Source organism: Lagenorhynchus albirostris, chromosome 2 (genome assembly GCF_949774975.1).
Source record: "Lagenorhynchus albirostris chromosome 2, mLagAlb1.1, whole genome shotgun sequence".
NCBI lineage: Eukaryota > Metazoa > Chordata > Mammalia > Artiodactyla > Delphinidae > Lagenorhynchus > Lagenorhynchus albirostris.
Window position 1 is genome coordinate 65786213 of NC_083096.1, and position 14733 is coordinate 65800945.

Below are 14733 nucleotides of genomic sequence, written 5' to 3' on the forward strand. Positions count from 1 at the left end.
AGAGAGATACAATCAGTACATAAAGGTAAAAATGTTCCAGCACTGTTCGTGAGGTCACAGATTTGATCTCTATTGCCAGGAGCTATATAGTTTTGTTCTTTTATTATAGACTTTCTCCTAAAGCCAACTAGACATATAAATATAATTGATACACAGTTAGATGTGATCAGGGCAATTTTGTAGGGCTTTACTTTTCTCTGTTTCGCCTTGTAAACTCAGAGTGACATTTAACATTCTATCACGATCAAAATATTAGCCCTGGGTTATTATTTGGGGGGTGATTTGCTTTTCTGTTCCCAGTATATAATTTTGATTTTTATAAAATCCATTTCAATATTGATAGTATTCATATGCAACCTCAAATTGTTTTTGGAAGCCACATGGTATATATTATGTAAATAAATGAACAGTTCCATAAACAGGGCATATTCATCAGAAGAAATGAGAGGGTATGTAGGCTAAGGGGTAAGGGGTGTCCTCAGTGTTCTGGCAGCAGCCACTCTAGCTTCATATCCTTGATGGGTGAAGATGCAGGTGGGGTCCCTTCCTTGCTGAAAATACCTGTAAGTAGCTGGGGTCTTACTCCGGGCTTGGTGGTGGCGGTCTCTGCAGCTGCTTATTGCAGAGCTGCCTCTGGGCGTTGCCTGACTGAGGGGCTTGTTCAGAGCTGCTGTACCCTAGCACTGGACACTCCAGTGCTGCAAAAGGCTTTAGCCAGGCCCCCCAACTCTTCCCCCAGGCCGTGAGTCCGGGGCTGTCCTCCCCATCCACATACACATTCACCATTCACTGCACACAACTGAGGTGAGGTGGGCAGGGGAACCAGGCGCAGAATGCTAACAGACCTGTCTCTTCACAGATCCTTCTCTATTTAGGTGCCTGGGGAGTTTACTCCTTGTAACCCGTCCCCCATTGCATCCAAGTTCCTGGTACCTAGTGTGAAGTAGCACATGTAGACGTCAAGAGGGGCTTGTCAGAGCCCAGGAGTGGGAGGCTTATGCAGGAAGCCTGCAGTCTGGGGGCTTGTTAGGAGCACGTGCGATTGTTCTAAACAAAATCCCTTCTCAGATTGTAGGTGGAACTGAGAGCCAGACAGCACCTGAACTTCCCTCAGTGCCGAAGACTGTCTTCAACTGAATTCAGTATTCAGTTCAGTTTAATTCCAGTCATATTCTTTGGATACCGCTGCCTAAGTGCTAGGTACTAGGGCCACAGATGTATATCAAACACAGTCCTAGAGATGCTTATTGTCTGATGATGGCGATGATGATGGCAACTGAAATTCACTGAACTCTTACTACGTGCCTATTACTTAGGTTGTATGTAGTTTTCATTTAACACACAGAGAAACAACTCAATTATTTTATCAGTTTATTACATGGGGAAACTGAGGATTGGAGAGATGAAGAAACTTTGCCCAAGGTCATCCCAAGTGGCAGAATCCGGGCTCAGTCTCAGGTCTGTGTGACCCCAGGACTCATCCTGTAACCACCCTTGCATCCTCCCAACCAGAGGGCACAGCCTACCCCAGGCACAGAAATGCCTCAATTACCCAGTGGCAACTGTTGTCATTAGACACATGGGCTCTGTCTAAATCTGGCACGGCTCCTGTTTGCTCACGAGAACAGGGCGAAGGTAAGATAATTTTCCTTGAGAAACTATATCTGCTCACTCATGGGGAGGTTAAAGTGAGACAGAGAGGATATCTGAACTTCCAGTTAACCAGACAGAGAGTTAGACGCTTCACATCCCTCATCTCTATTAACTCTTGAGGAATATTTTATTCCTTTCCTTGTACAGGTAAAGAAACTGGAAAATGGAGAGGTTGGGTGATTTAAGATCAAACCATTTACAAATGTCCCAGCGGGGAGTTGAACTCAGACCTCTCTGTTCTCCATACACCCAGTTATGCCATGGAGTAGACTAAAACTTGAGGGCATTCTCCATGGAGTCAACACATATTCACTGGGTCTCTTTGGTATGTAAAGCATCTTGCTGGGCGCAGGAGAATCCCAGATGAATCCGACATGGATCCTTTCCCGAAGGAGCTCCCAGTCCAAGAGGGAGATGAAGCGGGCACATAGATGATTCGACTACAAGATCCAAAGAATGCGGTGTTTTAAATGGTGCCTTTGTTAGCCAGGATAAGTCTCCTCCGTGCCTCGGGCTGTGCTTGTCATGTTGGTGGGAGAATCTGGCTTAGGCATCGCCTGATTTCCCTCCTTTTCAAGCAGCTGGTTTGGGATACCCCCTTTCACCCCAGAAATCCCCAAGGCACCTTGTCCTCCAGTTCCTTCGAGAGATCTGAATGTCAACGCAGGGCCAGGAGGTTCCCGGGAAAAGAATCCAGAGGTCAGGAGAGTTTGTATTCCCAGTGTGTCCCCCGCCACATGAGTCTTTAGCCGCCCCCGTTAGCGTACTGCCTTCTCTGTCTAGGCAGTAATGTGTCTGCTTTTTTTCCTCTCGCTTGAAATGCACTTTGACATTTTTTAACAAATAACACAATTTTCCCTTTGTGTTTCCCTTAATAAAACACAGAAATGAGAGCAAGAAAAGGAAAGTAAAAAAACATGTTCCTGTCATCTCCACTCTGTAGCAGGACGTCCTTCTCCCTCACTTTCTGTCTCCCTCCCACCAAGCATCCGTCTTCCCACCCCTCTCCCCACATCTCAGCCACAAAGATTCACGAGTCTGATGGTGTCGCCTCTCCGTTTTCTGCCATAGAAAAGGGGTAGCTCCACAGCTGGTCTTTATGTCTCGCCTGCATCTTCCACAGATATGCTACTTGACTGGAGACAGATGACGGGAGAGAACTTGAACGGGATCAGGGCGCCTCCCGCTTGAAGAAGTACCCCCACCCCCACCCCGGGTTACGAGGTTCCTGCACACCCTCTTGGGGCCCCACGGTTACTCCTCATTCGTTGCCCTTGCCTGTCCTCCCATGATGGCAACCTCTGGACCAGCCTGACAAGGACTCCACATTTTCTCCTTAAAGCGGAGTACTAGGCTTAAGACACAGTCCCTGGATCTCTTGGAATCTGCTTGAAGTTGCAAGATTCCTGACGTTTCTTACCAGGGATAAATGGAAGTTTCCACACTTGAGGCCAAACACCAACTGTATAATTGCGATCTGGGGAAGATGTGGCCTACCGGCAGCCCGTGTGAAGAAGGACTGAGCAGGTTTTGTTAACAACATGTACAATGTGAGCCAACAGCGGCCAGCCACCGAAAACGCTAACATAAAATCAGACCATGCTAATGAGTGTTTTATGGCCAGAGAAAGGAGAGGAGGCCCTGAACATAGGATCACTGGAAAGTTGCAACAGGTCTGGCTGCCATAATTTATGAGAGATAGAGAAAAACTGGAGCGGGTTCAGAGAAAAGTGAACAGGATGGGGGAGGCCGCTCTGCCCACATCTGACAGACCTTGGAACTAGGATTTGACATTGTGAGTGCCCAGCCCTGAGCAATCAATGGACCTGAGGTGGCAATTCTAGGGGAATGAACTTGACCATATAAATAAAATAGTTGTACCACATGAGCTTTAATGTCACTTCCAATTCTGAAAGTCTGTAATTTGGGAAGTCTCTCCTGCAGCCTGTTTACCTCGTTTCCACAAATTCTTGGAAAAAAATACTTCTTTCTGATAAAAGGGAGAACACGGCTTATTTTTTGATAAAGAGCTTCTGGACGGTGGCTCTGTGGTAACTTTTTTTCATTAAAAAGGTAAAATAATGGTATTTGAGTTAAAAATGGAAAACCATGAGGCATGATTAGGAGGACTGTTCACAGGTGGAAATGTGCCTGTTCACTCATTCATGCCACTGAGTTGACTAAGGGCCAAAGTGAAACAATAAGGGGTAGGAATGGGATTCATGATCCCTAATTCATTGGTAAGGGTAAAATAAATCACAGAAGATAAAACTCTGAATAAACAAGGTGTATCTATATTGGTTTACACACATCACTTGGACACATCAGCTAGTCCACACCTAGACAAATGCTGCAAAGTACATAAGGACCCACTGGTTCTACTGGCTATCCCATTGTCCAAAGGAAGTCTGGTTCTACAAACTTTAGACTGTGGGGGGGCCTTACGGACCATATAGTATAGCCCCGTCATTTCAGAGAGGAAGTATTGCTGCCCAGAGAGGTGAACGGATGGCCTGACTGACCCAGTGGCAGAGATGGGAATGAAACTGAGGTCTTTTGATTCCTGACACACTGTGTTTTCACCTTTACTGCAGTGCTTCCCCCCTCCCCCCCAGTGAGAGCATCCCTCATCCATCAGTTAAGTAAAGGGTACTTGTTGATCACATATATGTGCCTAGCTCTGCACCGAGGACCCTACGACTTATAATGTATCATGAGATACAACTCTGTCCTGGAGGTGCCCAAGGGCCAGCTGGGGAAAGACATTCCTACCAAACCCTTGTGTAATCTACACTAGTCAGGCTGCCTTCCAGATGCAAGGACCACTGGAAAAAGTTGGGTCCCAGATCCAATGAGAATCTACCCACTTTCAGGATATTCTCTAAAAGAAACATTCTCACTACTAGTTAACATATTTCATAAATTCAAGACCTTCAGTGAAACCAAAACTCTGCTGGACATTTAAAAATATTCTTTATGATTGTATTTGCCTAACTCTTTTTTTCTTGCCTAACTTCTATTTTATGTATTCTCCTAAGAATACTTGTCATTCATATACATTTTCTTCACACCCTGCTCTATCTGGGGTGGCAGAAAGGACAAAGGACAGGTGTCAGGGGACATGCCACTAGCCATCTGGTCAACATCAGAGAAATCTCCCAGCCCTGCTAAGCCCCCCAAAATCATCTGAAACAATGGATAAAGCTATTTGTTCTGCCTACCTCACGGGTTTATTGTAAAGATCAAGCAAAACCATGTATGTGAAAGTAGCCTGAACAGTATAAAGCAGCGTTCAGATGTAAAGCATTAAACTCTTTGCCCTTTTCCCTTGTTTCTCTGAAGTGATATTCAGTGTTTGGCTTGTGCTTGCTGGCATAAAGTACTGAAAATGGGGTCACTGCCCCTAAGCACATTGCAGCAAGTGCTGCCAGTACTTTTTCTTTAAAAATAAGCAAGTGGTCCTGTCCTTGGAGCAGGTAATAGAAAACGCTTGCTCTGTGGCATGTCCTCTGCTCAGGTTCACCTTGCCAAAGTGCGTGGGAATTCCAATTCACTTCTGTTCGGTTCAGAAACTGAGGGGCCCCCAGAGAACCCCAGAGAACTGAAACTCCCCGTAGTATTCAGGTGCCCTCTGTGCTCTGTTTGCCTCACCTGTAATATTGGGATAATGTCTCCACTTCATAGGGTTGCTGTAAAGATTAAATGGGTTAACTATGTAACCAAGCCTGGAACAAAATAAATGTTCCATAAACGTTAGCCAGTGTCATGATTTTTTTTATTGAGCCTCCACTTGAAGCCCAGGACAGTCGTAACCTCCTGGGATACACAGGAGACCCAGTTTCTGCTCCTGCAGGGGCTAATGCTCTATCACTGGACGCTAGGGTTAGGAGGTGTAGTGAGTTAACATTCCCCCCCCAGATACTTTGCTCCCCTTAGAATGTCTCCTTAGCTGACTTCCAGCGCAGTGTTATTCCGAGCTCACCTCCTGGGGGTCAGATCCCACCTAGTCGCTACCGGGAGCCTGATTCAAGCTCTGGCCTTGGATCCTCGGCATCTGCATCTGTGTTCGAACGGCTTTCAAACTGAAACGGTGAACGGGGTTTTGAGGCCAACGGAAGTTGGGAACTTGCGGGAGCCCTGGGTGACCAAGAAGGGGTTTGAGTAGCTCGGAGCTGCAGGGTCCCGCAGCCACGCGCGGCAAATAGCTTCTTGGCCTTTCCGGCTGCCCGGGTGAGGTTTGCGGTGCTTTTATCACTCGCAGTGGTTGGAGAGCGGCCAGGGAACCAGCGTGCCGGCGCCGCGGTCCAGGTGGCGTGGAGATCTCTGCGAAGGCGCAGCGGGGGCTCGGGGCCGCGGGCGGCACTGGGGCCAGCGCTCCCGGAGGTAGCGATTACACGTGGAGGGGAGGAAACTTTGCGTGCCCGGGAGGTTGCAGCGGCCGAGGGGCGCACCCGGCGGTGGCCGCGAGGTTGGGCTGCTCAGCCAGGCTGGGAAGCGAGCACCACGGGCCCTCCACGGGACGCGCTCCCAGCCCCCTCCCTGCGCACCCCACCCCCTTCCCTCCGCCGCGCACGCAGCGCCGCGGCCCCTGTCAGAAGCGACCGGATCCGCCCCAGCCAAGCAGGGCCCGACTCGCACCCAGGACCGTGGGCCTCCGCCTTCCCTCTAGCCTGGGAGAAGCATCGGGCCCTCCCCTCCTCCCGAGGAGCGACGCGGGCGGGCAGGACGTCCCGAGAAGGCCGGCCGCCCGCGGCCACGTCCCGGCCCGGCCCGGGCGCGCCGAGGAGCGGAGCCAGGGGCCGGCGCTCGCTCCGGCTCCCTCCCGGGCGCGCCGGAGCCGGGGGCGGCCGCTCTGGCTGCAGCCTCGAGGGCCTACGCCTCCCCCGGCCGAAGCTTCCCGCGGCGCTCGGCAACTTCATTCGGCTCCTGCCACCGGGAGCGAGCTCACCCATCAGGTAAGGAAGGCTGCCTGTTCCTAGGCTCCAGCTCGGGCGGGCGTGTTTCTGAAAGTTGATTTGAAATGCATCCAAGAGTGAGCAGGGCCAGCCGCGGCTCCTCCCCGAGGCGACTTCTTTGCTCCTGCAGACATTCCCGGCACCGGCCGACCGGCGGGAGGACCTCCCCGCGCGCCCAGCACGCCCGCTCCTGCGCGCCCCCAGCAGATGCCAGTGCCCTGAGTCCGGGAGCTGGCGGGACGCTCTCCGGGTCGCTTACTCTGCCCCTCCTCGGTCGGGGCAGGTGAGGGACGCAACGCGGCCGGTCTGGGCGCGGGCTATAGACCTCGTAGTTCCGCGTGCCTGGGCCGGGCCCCGCGAGGGAAAACACCCACTCTTTTAAATCTCCATCTTACCCCAGTAGTTGGGTTCCCGCAGAGGCGTCCCTAGGGCCCCCACTAGTATAGGTTGGGGCGGAGTCGGACTCGGGATGGGAAACCTGGGCTGGGGACCGGGTGGAGGGGGTTGGGGGGCAGGGGAAGGAGAAACGCAGTTGGGGGGCGGAGGCCTAAGTACTTAACGCGTTGACTTCGAGTGAAATCAGATCAGTCAGAGCAGTTCGCTGTGACTCGTTTCTCTCCTCCCACCCCACATTTCTCTTGGCTGGACTCTACCCTCCCAGCTCATTCTGGTCACCCTGGACACTCCCTCCGTCTTTTCCCAAGAGTGCGGCGGCTACGGGCGCCGCGTCCCAGAGGGCACAGACGCCTAAAGCGTCGTCTCCTCTCCTCTACAGGTCCTCCCGGCCCGGCCCGAACATGCTGGACGGCCTGAAGATGGAGGAGAACTTCCAAAGCGCCATTGAGACGTCGGCCTCCTTCTCCTCGCTGCTGGGTGAGTACTCAGGCCATGCGCCTGGGCGCACCGTCTTTCCGCCAGGCCCCAGCTCTGGAGCCCAGCTTGCTTGGACCCGGTCGGCAATAGGGGAGCTAGCGGCCCGCTTCATGCACTCAGTTGAGCCCACTCCCTGTCTAGCCGTCAGCCTCTGTGGGTCCTTCCTACCCTTAACCGACAAGCCACCCCAGGCCTCACGCATCGGGCACCGAACTCCCCAGAGCCGCGAGGGGCGGGCGAGATTGCTTGCAGGCGTTTGAATGGCAAATGATTAAAAATACCCAGGACTGGATTTTTAATCACAGAGCTGATCGACGTCTCGTAAATGCCGCCGTCTTCTCTGAGGCTTAAGGACGAGCACACAAACCCCAGTCACGGAGCACCCAAGTTCGAGGCGGCATCTCGCCTCCACCAACTCCAGCCCCAATCTCAGCCTCAAGCACCGCGGAGAGGCTTTTCCGGGCCGGTGGGCAGCGCAGCGCGGGGATTAGCCCGCGCGGCAGGGCCTTTGCCTCGGCTTTAATTAACTGGAGCCGGATCTCGGGTCCGGCGTGTCGCCCTCCCTCCCGGGTCTCCCCAATCTCTTCGCAGCGACCACGGAGGAGCGGCGAACCCAGGGCCTCGACCCACACGCGGGTCTAACCGAGCTGAGGCCAGGGATTCCCACCCTCCACCCCGCACCCCGCCCTCGATGCTTTTCAAGTTTGGTGAATGGGTGTTTTAAAATTTTTTAGCGGGAGGGGTTTTCGTTTTGTCAGTTAAACCTCTTGCCTCTTTCCCTAACTCGGAACCGCTAGAGCGGGGTGGAGGCGGAGGATGAGGCTGTTCGGCTAGAGAAACCAGACTGAGGGAGGAATCCCCCCCTCAACTCCCCAGATGAAACGAAATCGCGTGCACCGCGTTCCCCTTTTTCAACCGCCCTTTCGGAAACTTACCGACTCCATACAGCCTCGGAAGATCCAGGGCGTCAGAGCTGGCCCAGACCTGGCGCAGGGCGCGCTCGAACTTCTTGCGTTCAGCGGGCGTCGCGGCTTGCCCGGTACTCCCTGCCCGGCCCACGTCCGCTCTCTGCGCCCGGCTTGTGGCCCTAGACGCCGAGACAGGGCAGAAAGAATAGGGAATATTTTAAAGATCTCGCTACTTCTAGACCTCCCTGCCTGAGCGCCAAGGGGACCGGCCCCACTCCTGAGCCGGTGGCTGCGTCTCCTGAGGGGAAGGCGACCGAGTAGCAGGGAAACTGGGAAGGGTCAGGCCCTTTGGGACACCACGCGCAAAGGTATTGTTACCCGGGGGAATAGGCCTTCTTTAAATAGCTGTGAAACGTGCCGACATAGCGACAAAGGTGGCTGAGCATCCCACTACCCTCAAAAAAAAAAAAAGAAGCCGCCCCCCCGCACCCGCAAACTAAAGGGACAAAAGTGACACAAGTGCAAGGGTTGGGACAGAGAGGAGTCCCTTTCGCGCTGAGTCGCTTTGGGTGCGTTTTCGCCCTCACGCGTGGCTGCTGAGCTCGCCTGATTCCCGGAATCCTGGCCGGACACTCCGCGGCGTCTCCGAATCCTGCTTCTTCCCTGTTTTTTTTTTTTTTTCTTTCTTCCCTCCATTTTGATGCTTCTTAATTATGAAAAAAACCCATCTGTAATTTGCGCTCCAGCCAGCAGTTTGGGGTTCATTGGTTTGAACAATACTTAGTTTGCTTAGGGCGAGAACGGTATTTTTCTGCACGCACAGGACTTTTTAGGAAGCAAAGAAAATGTAAAGTTTTCCTTCAAAAAATAGAGCAGAATTGCGTTTTAGCAAAAGACAAAACCAAACAACAAAGTAGAAAATCCTTTTTACACACTCACAGTTTTAATAATAGACAATAGAGACAAGCATAGTGAGTGATTTAGTGATTACGTGATAAACCTGGGAGCACAAATTTATTTGCAGGCCGATTTTACAGGATGTGCGCACGTTTGCGCGCATACCAGGGTAGGTTTGATAATTAAAGGCCACTTATTATTGATTTCTGCCCCCTCCCCTGGTAGAACTGAAACCTTCCCACATAGTCCCTGTTTATTAGAAATGCCATTTTGTTTGATTTTGCTCTGCTTTCCAAATCTAAGCTTGGATGTTTTGCGGGGGGCTTCCTAGGGTGGGAGGACGCGGGGGTAAATCCGTGGGTGTGGAGTGATCCGTAGCTGGTCCGGGCCGGGTTTGGCCGGGATGCTGGGCCGGCTCGGCTCACGGGCGGACGTCTGTTGCTGCTGTAGGCAGAGCGGTGAGCCCCAAGTCTGTCTGCGAGGGCTGTCAACGGGTCATCTCGGACAGGTTTCTGCTGCGGCTCAACGACAGCTTCTGGCATGAGCAGTGCGTGCAGTGTACCTCCTGCAAAGAGCCCCTGGAGACCACCTGCTTCTACCGGGACAAGAAGCTCTACTGCAAGTATGACTACGAGAAGTAAGTGCCCGCGCCTCGGAGCGCGTCCCACACACTGGATCAGCGGGCGAGGGAGACTTTCTCCTTCTTCACCCCCTCATATGCTTCTGGAAGGAGCAAGATGTGCCCAAGAGCCCAGATACGCAGGTGCCCATTTACCCGCATCCTCCACGCTCCCCAGGGCGGCAGAGGGACTGCGCGGGTGCACGCAGCCACGGCCCAGGCCCCGAAGAAGCCCAAGGGATGGCTCCCGTTGTGGTCTGCTCGCCCAGTTTTCCCGACCTGGCCATTCCCCGAGGACACTCCTTTGTGGGTACTCCCACCCCATCAACGTTGTTTCTCCCCTCCCTGCTTCACGGGGGTGCCCTTGGGGGCGGCCAGTGGCCCACCTCTGCTCGCCGGCTCCCCCTCTACCTTACCCACCTGTCTGCGCCACCCACGCGCTTATGCGCAGAGCTGAGGTGGTCCTGATTCCATAGCTTGGGTCCCCTGTGCTCCTACCTCGCTTGGCTTTGTCCACTGGGGTCCCCGACAGATTGGGCTCGGAAACACCGCTGCTGCCCCTCTGAGCTCCGCGGTAGCGCACACCCCTTTTGCTTTTTCTCTCACTGTATTCTCCCCAGCCCCTTCCCCGTTGTCTGCAAAACCCTCGGGCCATAGGAGCAGTTAGGCCAGGTCCTCCATCCTCCGCCTCCTCCCTAATTCCCATGTGGGCATGCGTTTCTGCCACGCCGCCGCAGGTTCAGTTCCCTCCCGTCGACGCGAACGTTCTGGTGTGTTTTGAGGAGACCTAGGAGACAGGTATTTAAGAAAGTGGATTTTTTCGATTCTAGATCTCCATAATGTCTAAAGCCTGGACGAGGCTGGGGAGTGGGAGTTTGAAGGACTTCCTGGTTCCGGCCAGGCAGGCCCGGAGTTGCTTAGTAGAGCTGAGCTGGGGGGTAGGCTGGGGTGGGGGTGGGGGGACTGCCTTTCCTGGTCAAAAGAGTTCAGCAACAGGGACACTGACTTCACTGAGCTGTGCGGGGTATTGAAGCAAAGAAAAGTGGCTGAAACGGAGGCCTCTGTTTTTGTACCCGAGGACTGGATAAGTGACGGAGTGCCCTCGGGGCATGGGCAGGAGAATTCTGCATTTGTCACTGGTGAATGAAAGGGACAGCACTATATGAGGATAATCGAGGGAGGGTTAGTGTTCCTGAAAAGCAGTTCCTATCATGTTATTAAAAACACACCATGAAAGGAGGTGTCCAGGAGAAGTCTCAATATAACAGAAAGCTCTGGGAGAGAACAGAAATATCTTCTTGTCTGATTTGCCTGGGCTCTGAGGTTTACTACAGACTGACAAAGCAATCAGATCCAGTGACCACACACACAAAAATTCTTTCTGCTGCTCAAACTCCCTTGCTATAGCAAGCTTGAATTTTACCCCCATGTGGATAGAGTACTGGGCATTTTGTTTTGTTTTGAAAAGATCATTTTACACTTTTCAGCACACAAAAAAATAGGTGTTTGATTTTGGATGCGTTGGGCAATACAGAAATATATGAAGAAGTGAAAATGCATCGCCATTACCCAAAGTGGTGATTACGGTTTCAATTTTTGAAAAAAGAAGATGTGGTTGTATCTGTTCTTGATTGTTCAGTGCTCTAGTGTCTGAGCGAAAAGTGCCGTTTTTAGGTAATTCAGCAGAGTTTGTGCACACAACTTCAAGTACCACCTTTGGATAAAGCTTCTGGTTGATTGCTCTTTTTTTCTTTCTTTCTTTCCCCTGTTGCTTTTCGTCTGAAGGTTTTGGGATTGTGTAGTCCCCGTCTTTATCTTTGTGCTTATAGATGACTGAAATGTCCACATCCTCCAGGCACAACACTGGCAAATTCAAAAGTATGGGAGCTTAGGAAAGGATTTGGGTGGTGAATTTCTATTGTTTGTGAAAAAAAAAATCACGAATCAAAGAAGGCTTAAGGGTCAACACAGCTGTCTGGCCAGTCAAATCTTCTTTAAGGAAGTCAGGCTGTGTCAAGAGGAGAAGAAACAGTTGTTGTAAAGTACTTAACACAACAATGTCCCCTCCATTTCAGCCTCCCAGGTTTGGAGCGGTTTGGGCTTATTAGCCCACTAGGGTCAGTTCTCCCCGCACAAAGCTATTTCTGCAAAGGGAAAATTGCAGGGATCAACTTGCCAGCTGTTGGCCAGAACCAAGCAGATTTTACAGAGTAGTGTGAGCTACATTGTTTGGAGAGGTGTTGATGCTACAGTGAGGGTTTTTAATTTTGATTTTAACATATATTTTGGAAACACAGATGGCCAAAATGGAGTTGCTTGTCTCTTTAGTTCACTGTCAGCACTTGTCTGTGCCCAGAGCCTCCACTGTTTTTTTCTGATTAATTTTATTCCGTTTTTCTCTCCTCTGTCCCCCATCCCAATCCCGTTCTTCTTTAACCAAGCAGGGCTGTAATATATTTAATAATCTTAATGGCATTCATCTGCGTGGTAGTTGCTATAAGAGAAGAAAGCGTGGTTTGTTTGTTTGTTTGTTTTAAAATTAGGCTCAAGACAAATTCCTTTATTCAACAAGCTCTTTGAGCTCCTACGGGCAAGGCACTAGGCTAGGGGATAGGAGGATACTGAGAAAAAGTCTTGGAGCCTGCCTTCAAGAGGCTTATATTATAGCCTAGCACTTTCTCCATCTATATTATCCTAACTATTGAATATTTCTTGAAAACCTCTACTGAGACTGCAGGACTAAGTATTGAATAGAAGCTGTCTGGAATGACCAGAAATTTAGCCTCCAGGAGGATGCAATTCAATTTTAGATAATAGTCATGAAACAGTCACAGAGAGCACATTTCCTCTTTAACAAATACATTTGTAAACATAATTTTTGCTTTCTTTCTTCGGATCTTTTTAAAAATTTGAGACCCAGCCAAGGCAAGTGGAAAGGAAATTAAGATGGAAGTTAAAGTGATCGGACAATGGTGGTGGTAAATGATGGAACAGTTCATCGAAAATGAATATTCAGGCAGTGCCCTTGTCTCCAAAATTCATGGAGCTCAAATGCTGTTTTTACACATCAAAATAAAAGAACATATAGCTAATGCACAGTCTTCAGTGAAGTTCATAAACATAATATTAACCAAGTGGACTTATCCTGTTTATGTTAGCCATTTGTATGTGCATTTCTGGCCATTGAGCACTGTTGCATTTGAATTATTAGCTGCCTATTCATGGTGTCAGGCACCCGGTTAAAAAGTGAAAATTCTACTCTGTCAACTAGTTGTTACACCTTCTTGATGTCAAACACCATATCTGTCTAATTTTAAAGAATTGAATTGACAGTGGCATCTTAGGCGTACAGCCGTTCATTTGAAGACTTCAGGGTATTTTGTTAAATATTTGTCTCATACACTGTGACACTCTTAGGAATAATTTATCTCCTCAGCATCCAAAACAAATAGGCATTTAAGGCTGGAGTGCGGAAAACTGATTTATGAACGTCCAGAAATTAAGAACTGGAGGTGACCTTTATTGTTCGTGATGGGCTGTCAAAGAAAAATAACTAGTTCGGTGGGATGGTACACGCACAGAATTGATGAAGGGGCATCATGTCACATAAAACATCAGGATGCTATAGGTGTGGGTGTTTAAACGTTGGACTCAGCTGTCTTCAGTGTTCCCGAAAGTTAGCAGACAGCCGAAGTATTTTCCAGCCTGGGGAACTTCTACTTACATAACTCTTGTTCCCTATTTAACTGAGTCCTCTAGGATCTGGTTAGTTTGGAGTTTTCCCTGAATTTGTTCCAAACAAATACTGTAGTTGGACTTACGTTGGAGAAAGAAGAGGCTGCTGAATAACAGGAATGTGGTAATACAATAGATAATTAAGCCTTCTGGAAGGGATCCCACATTTAAATCAAGTTTATATTGTTTCTTTCATGTGCCTGGCGGCTCTGTGTGTCAGGCGGGGCCCTCTCGCCTCACATATGAAGTTTATCATTACCCCTTAGATTGTTCTGGACATCCTAGGAGCAGTGTGGGATAGTACTGCTGTCATCAGGGCTGCTCTTATAACATCATAACTCCCCACATGTCAGCAAAGGGCAGGCCTTGGGAAACCTTCTCTCAGAGGGCCAGTCCATGTTTTCTCCCCTTTCTTTTGGAGCAGACCAGTTATTCTGAAGGAAGGGACTCCAGTGAAGCAGAGTACATATCCCTCACTTAGAGCTTTCTCTGTATTTTTCTTTCGACCTGGTGATTGGCAGCCCCGAGGAGAGGATGGCTGAGGTAATGATTTCTTTTAGGATCAGTAATAAACTAATGCTGCATTTTATCAAGGTAGTGTAGCCTGTATGTGTAGGGAGGAGGGTTAGTTTGGTTTTATTACTGTGACATTACTTGGAGATCAAAATTGGGCATCAGTTCCTCGTGAAAGAAGCCCACAGATGAAATTACAGAGGCAGTTGTTAGATTTTTACTCTATCTTTTGTTGGCCTCACTCCTGGCATAATAAAAGTTAGGAATATAAAAATCAAACACAGCTAGGTAATGAATTGATGTCTGCATTAAATTGCAGGGGGGGCTTAGCTTGGGATAAGCACGGTCCATGGGCTGTGGCTGTGTTTGTGCAGGCTGACTTATCTCTTTTTTTATTTAGAGGGTGATTGGAAACCCTCCTTGTTCAGAGGTGTTTTCTCTTTTTATATGTATTGGTCCGTAGGTAGGACTTTCTGAATCTCAGACTTAAAATGTTGAAATAAAATTAGAGAGCAGGAGTAGATATTAATGGTATTCTGGGGATTAGATATGAACATTGCCTTTCAGAGTAGACTTGTGG

The 14733-nt window shown here is 49.9% G+C and overlaps 1 protein-coding gene across 1 annotated transcript in view; it reads left to right on the forward strand.

The window, feature by feature from the left end:
* The first annotated feature begins 6822 nt into the window (after positions 1-6822).
* Positions 6823-14733, forward strand: part of LMX1A (LIM homeobox transcription factor 1 alpha) — a 150405-nt gene continuing 142494 nt past the window's right edge. Inside the window, exons 1-3 of the mRNA XM_060142224.1 lie at positions 6823-6891; positions 7384-7481; positions 9737-9923. Of these exons, the coding sequence (XP_059998207.1) occupies positions 7406-7481; positions 9737-9923 (263 nt within the window). The 5' untranslated portion in view covers positions 6823-6891; positions 7384-7405. The remainder of the gene's footprint in view (positions 6892-7383; positions 7482-9736; positions 9924-14733) is intronic.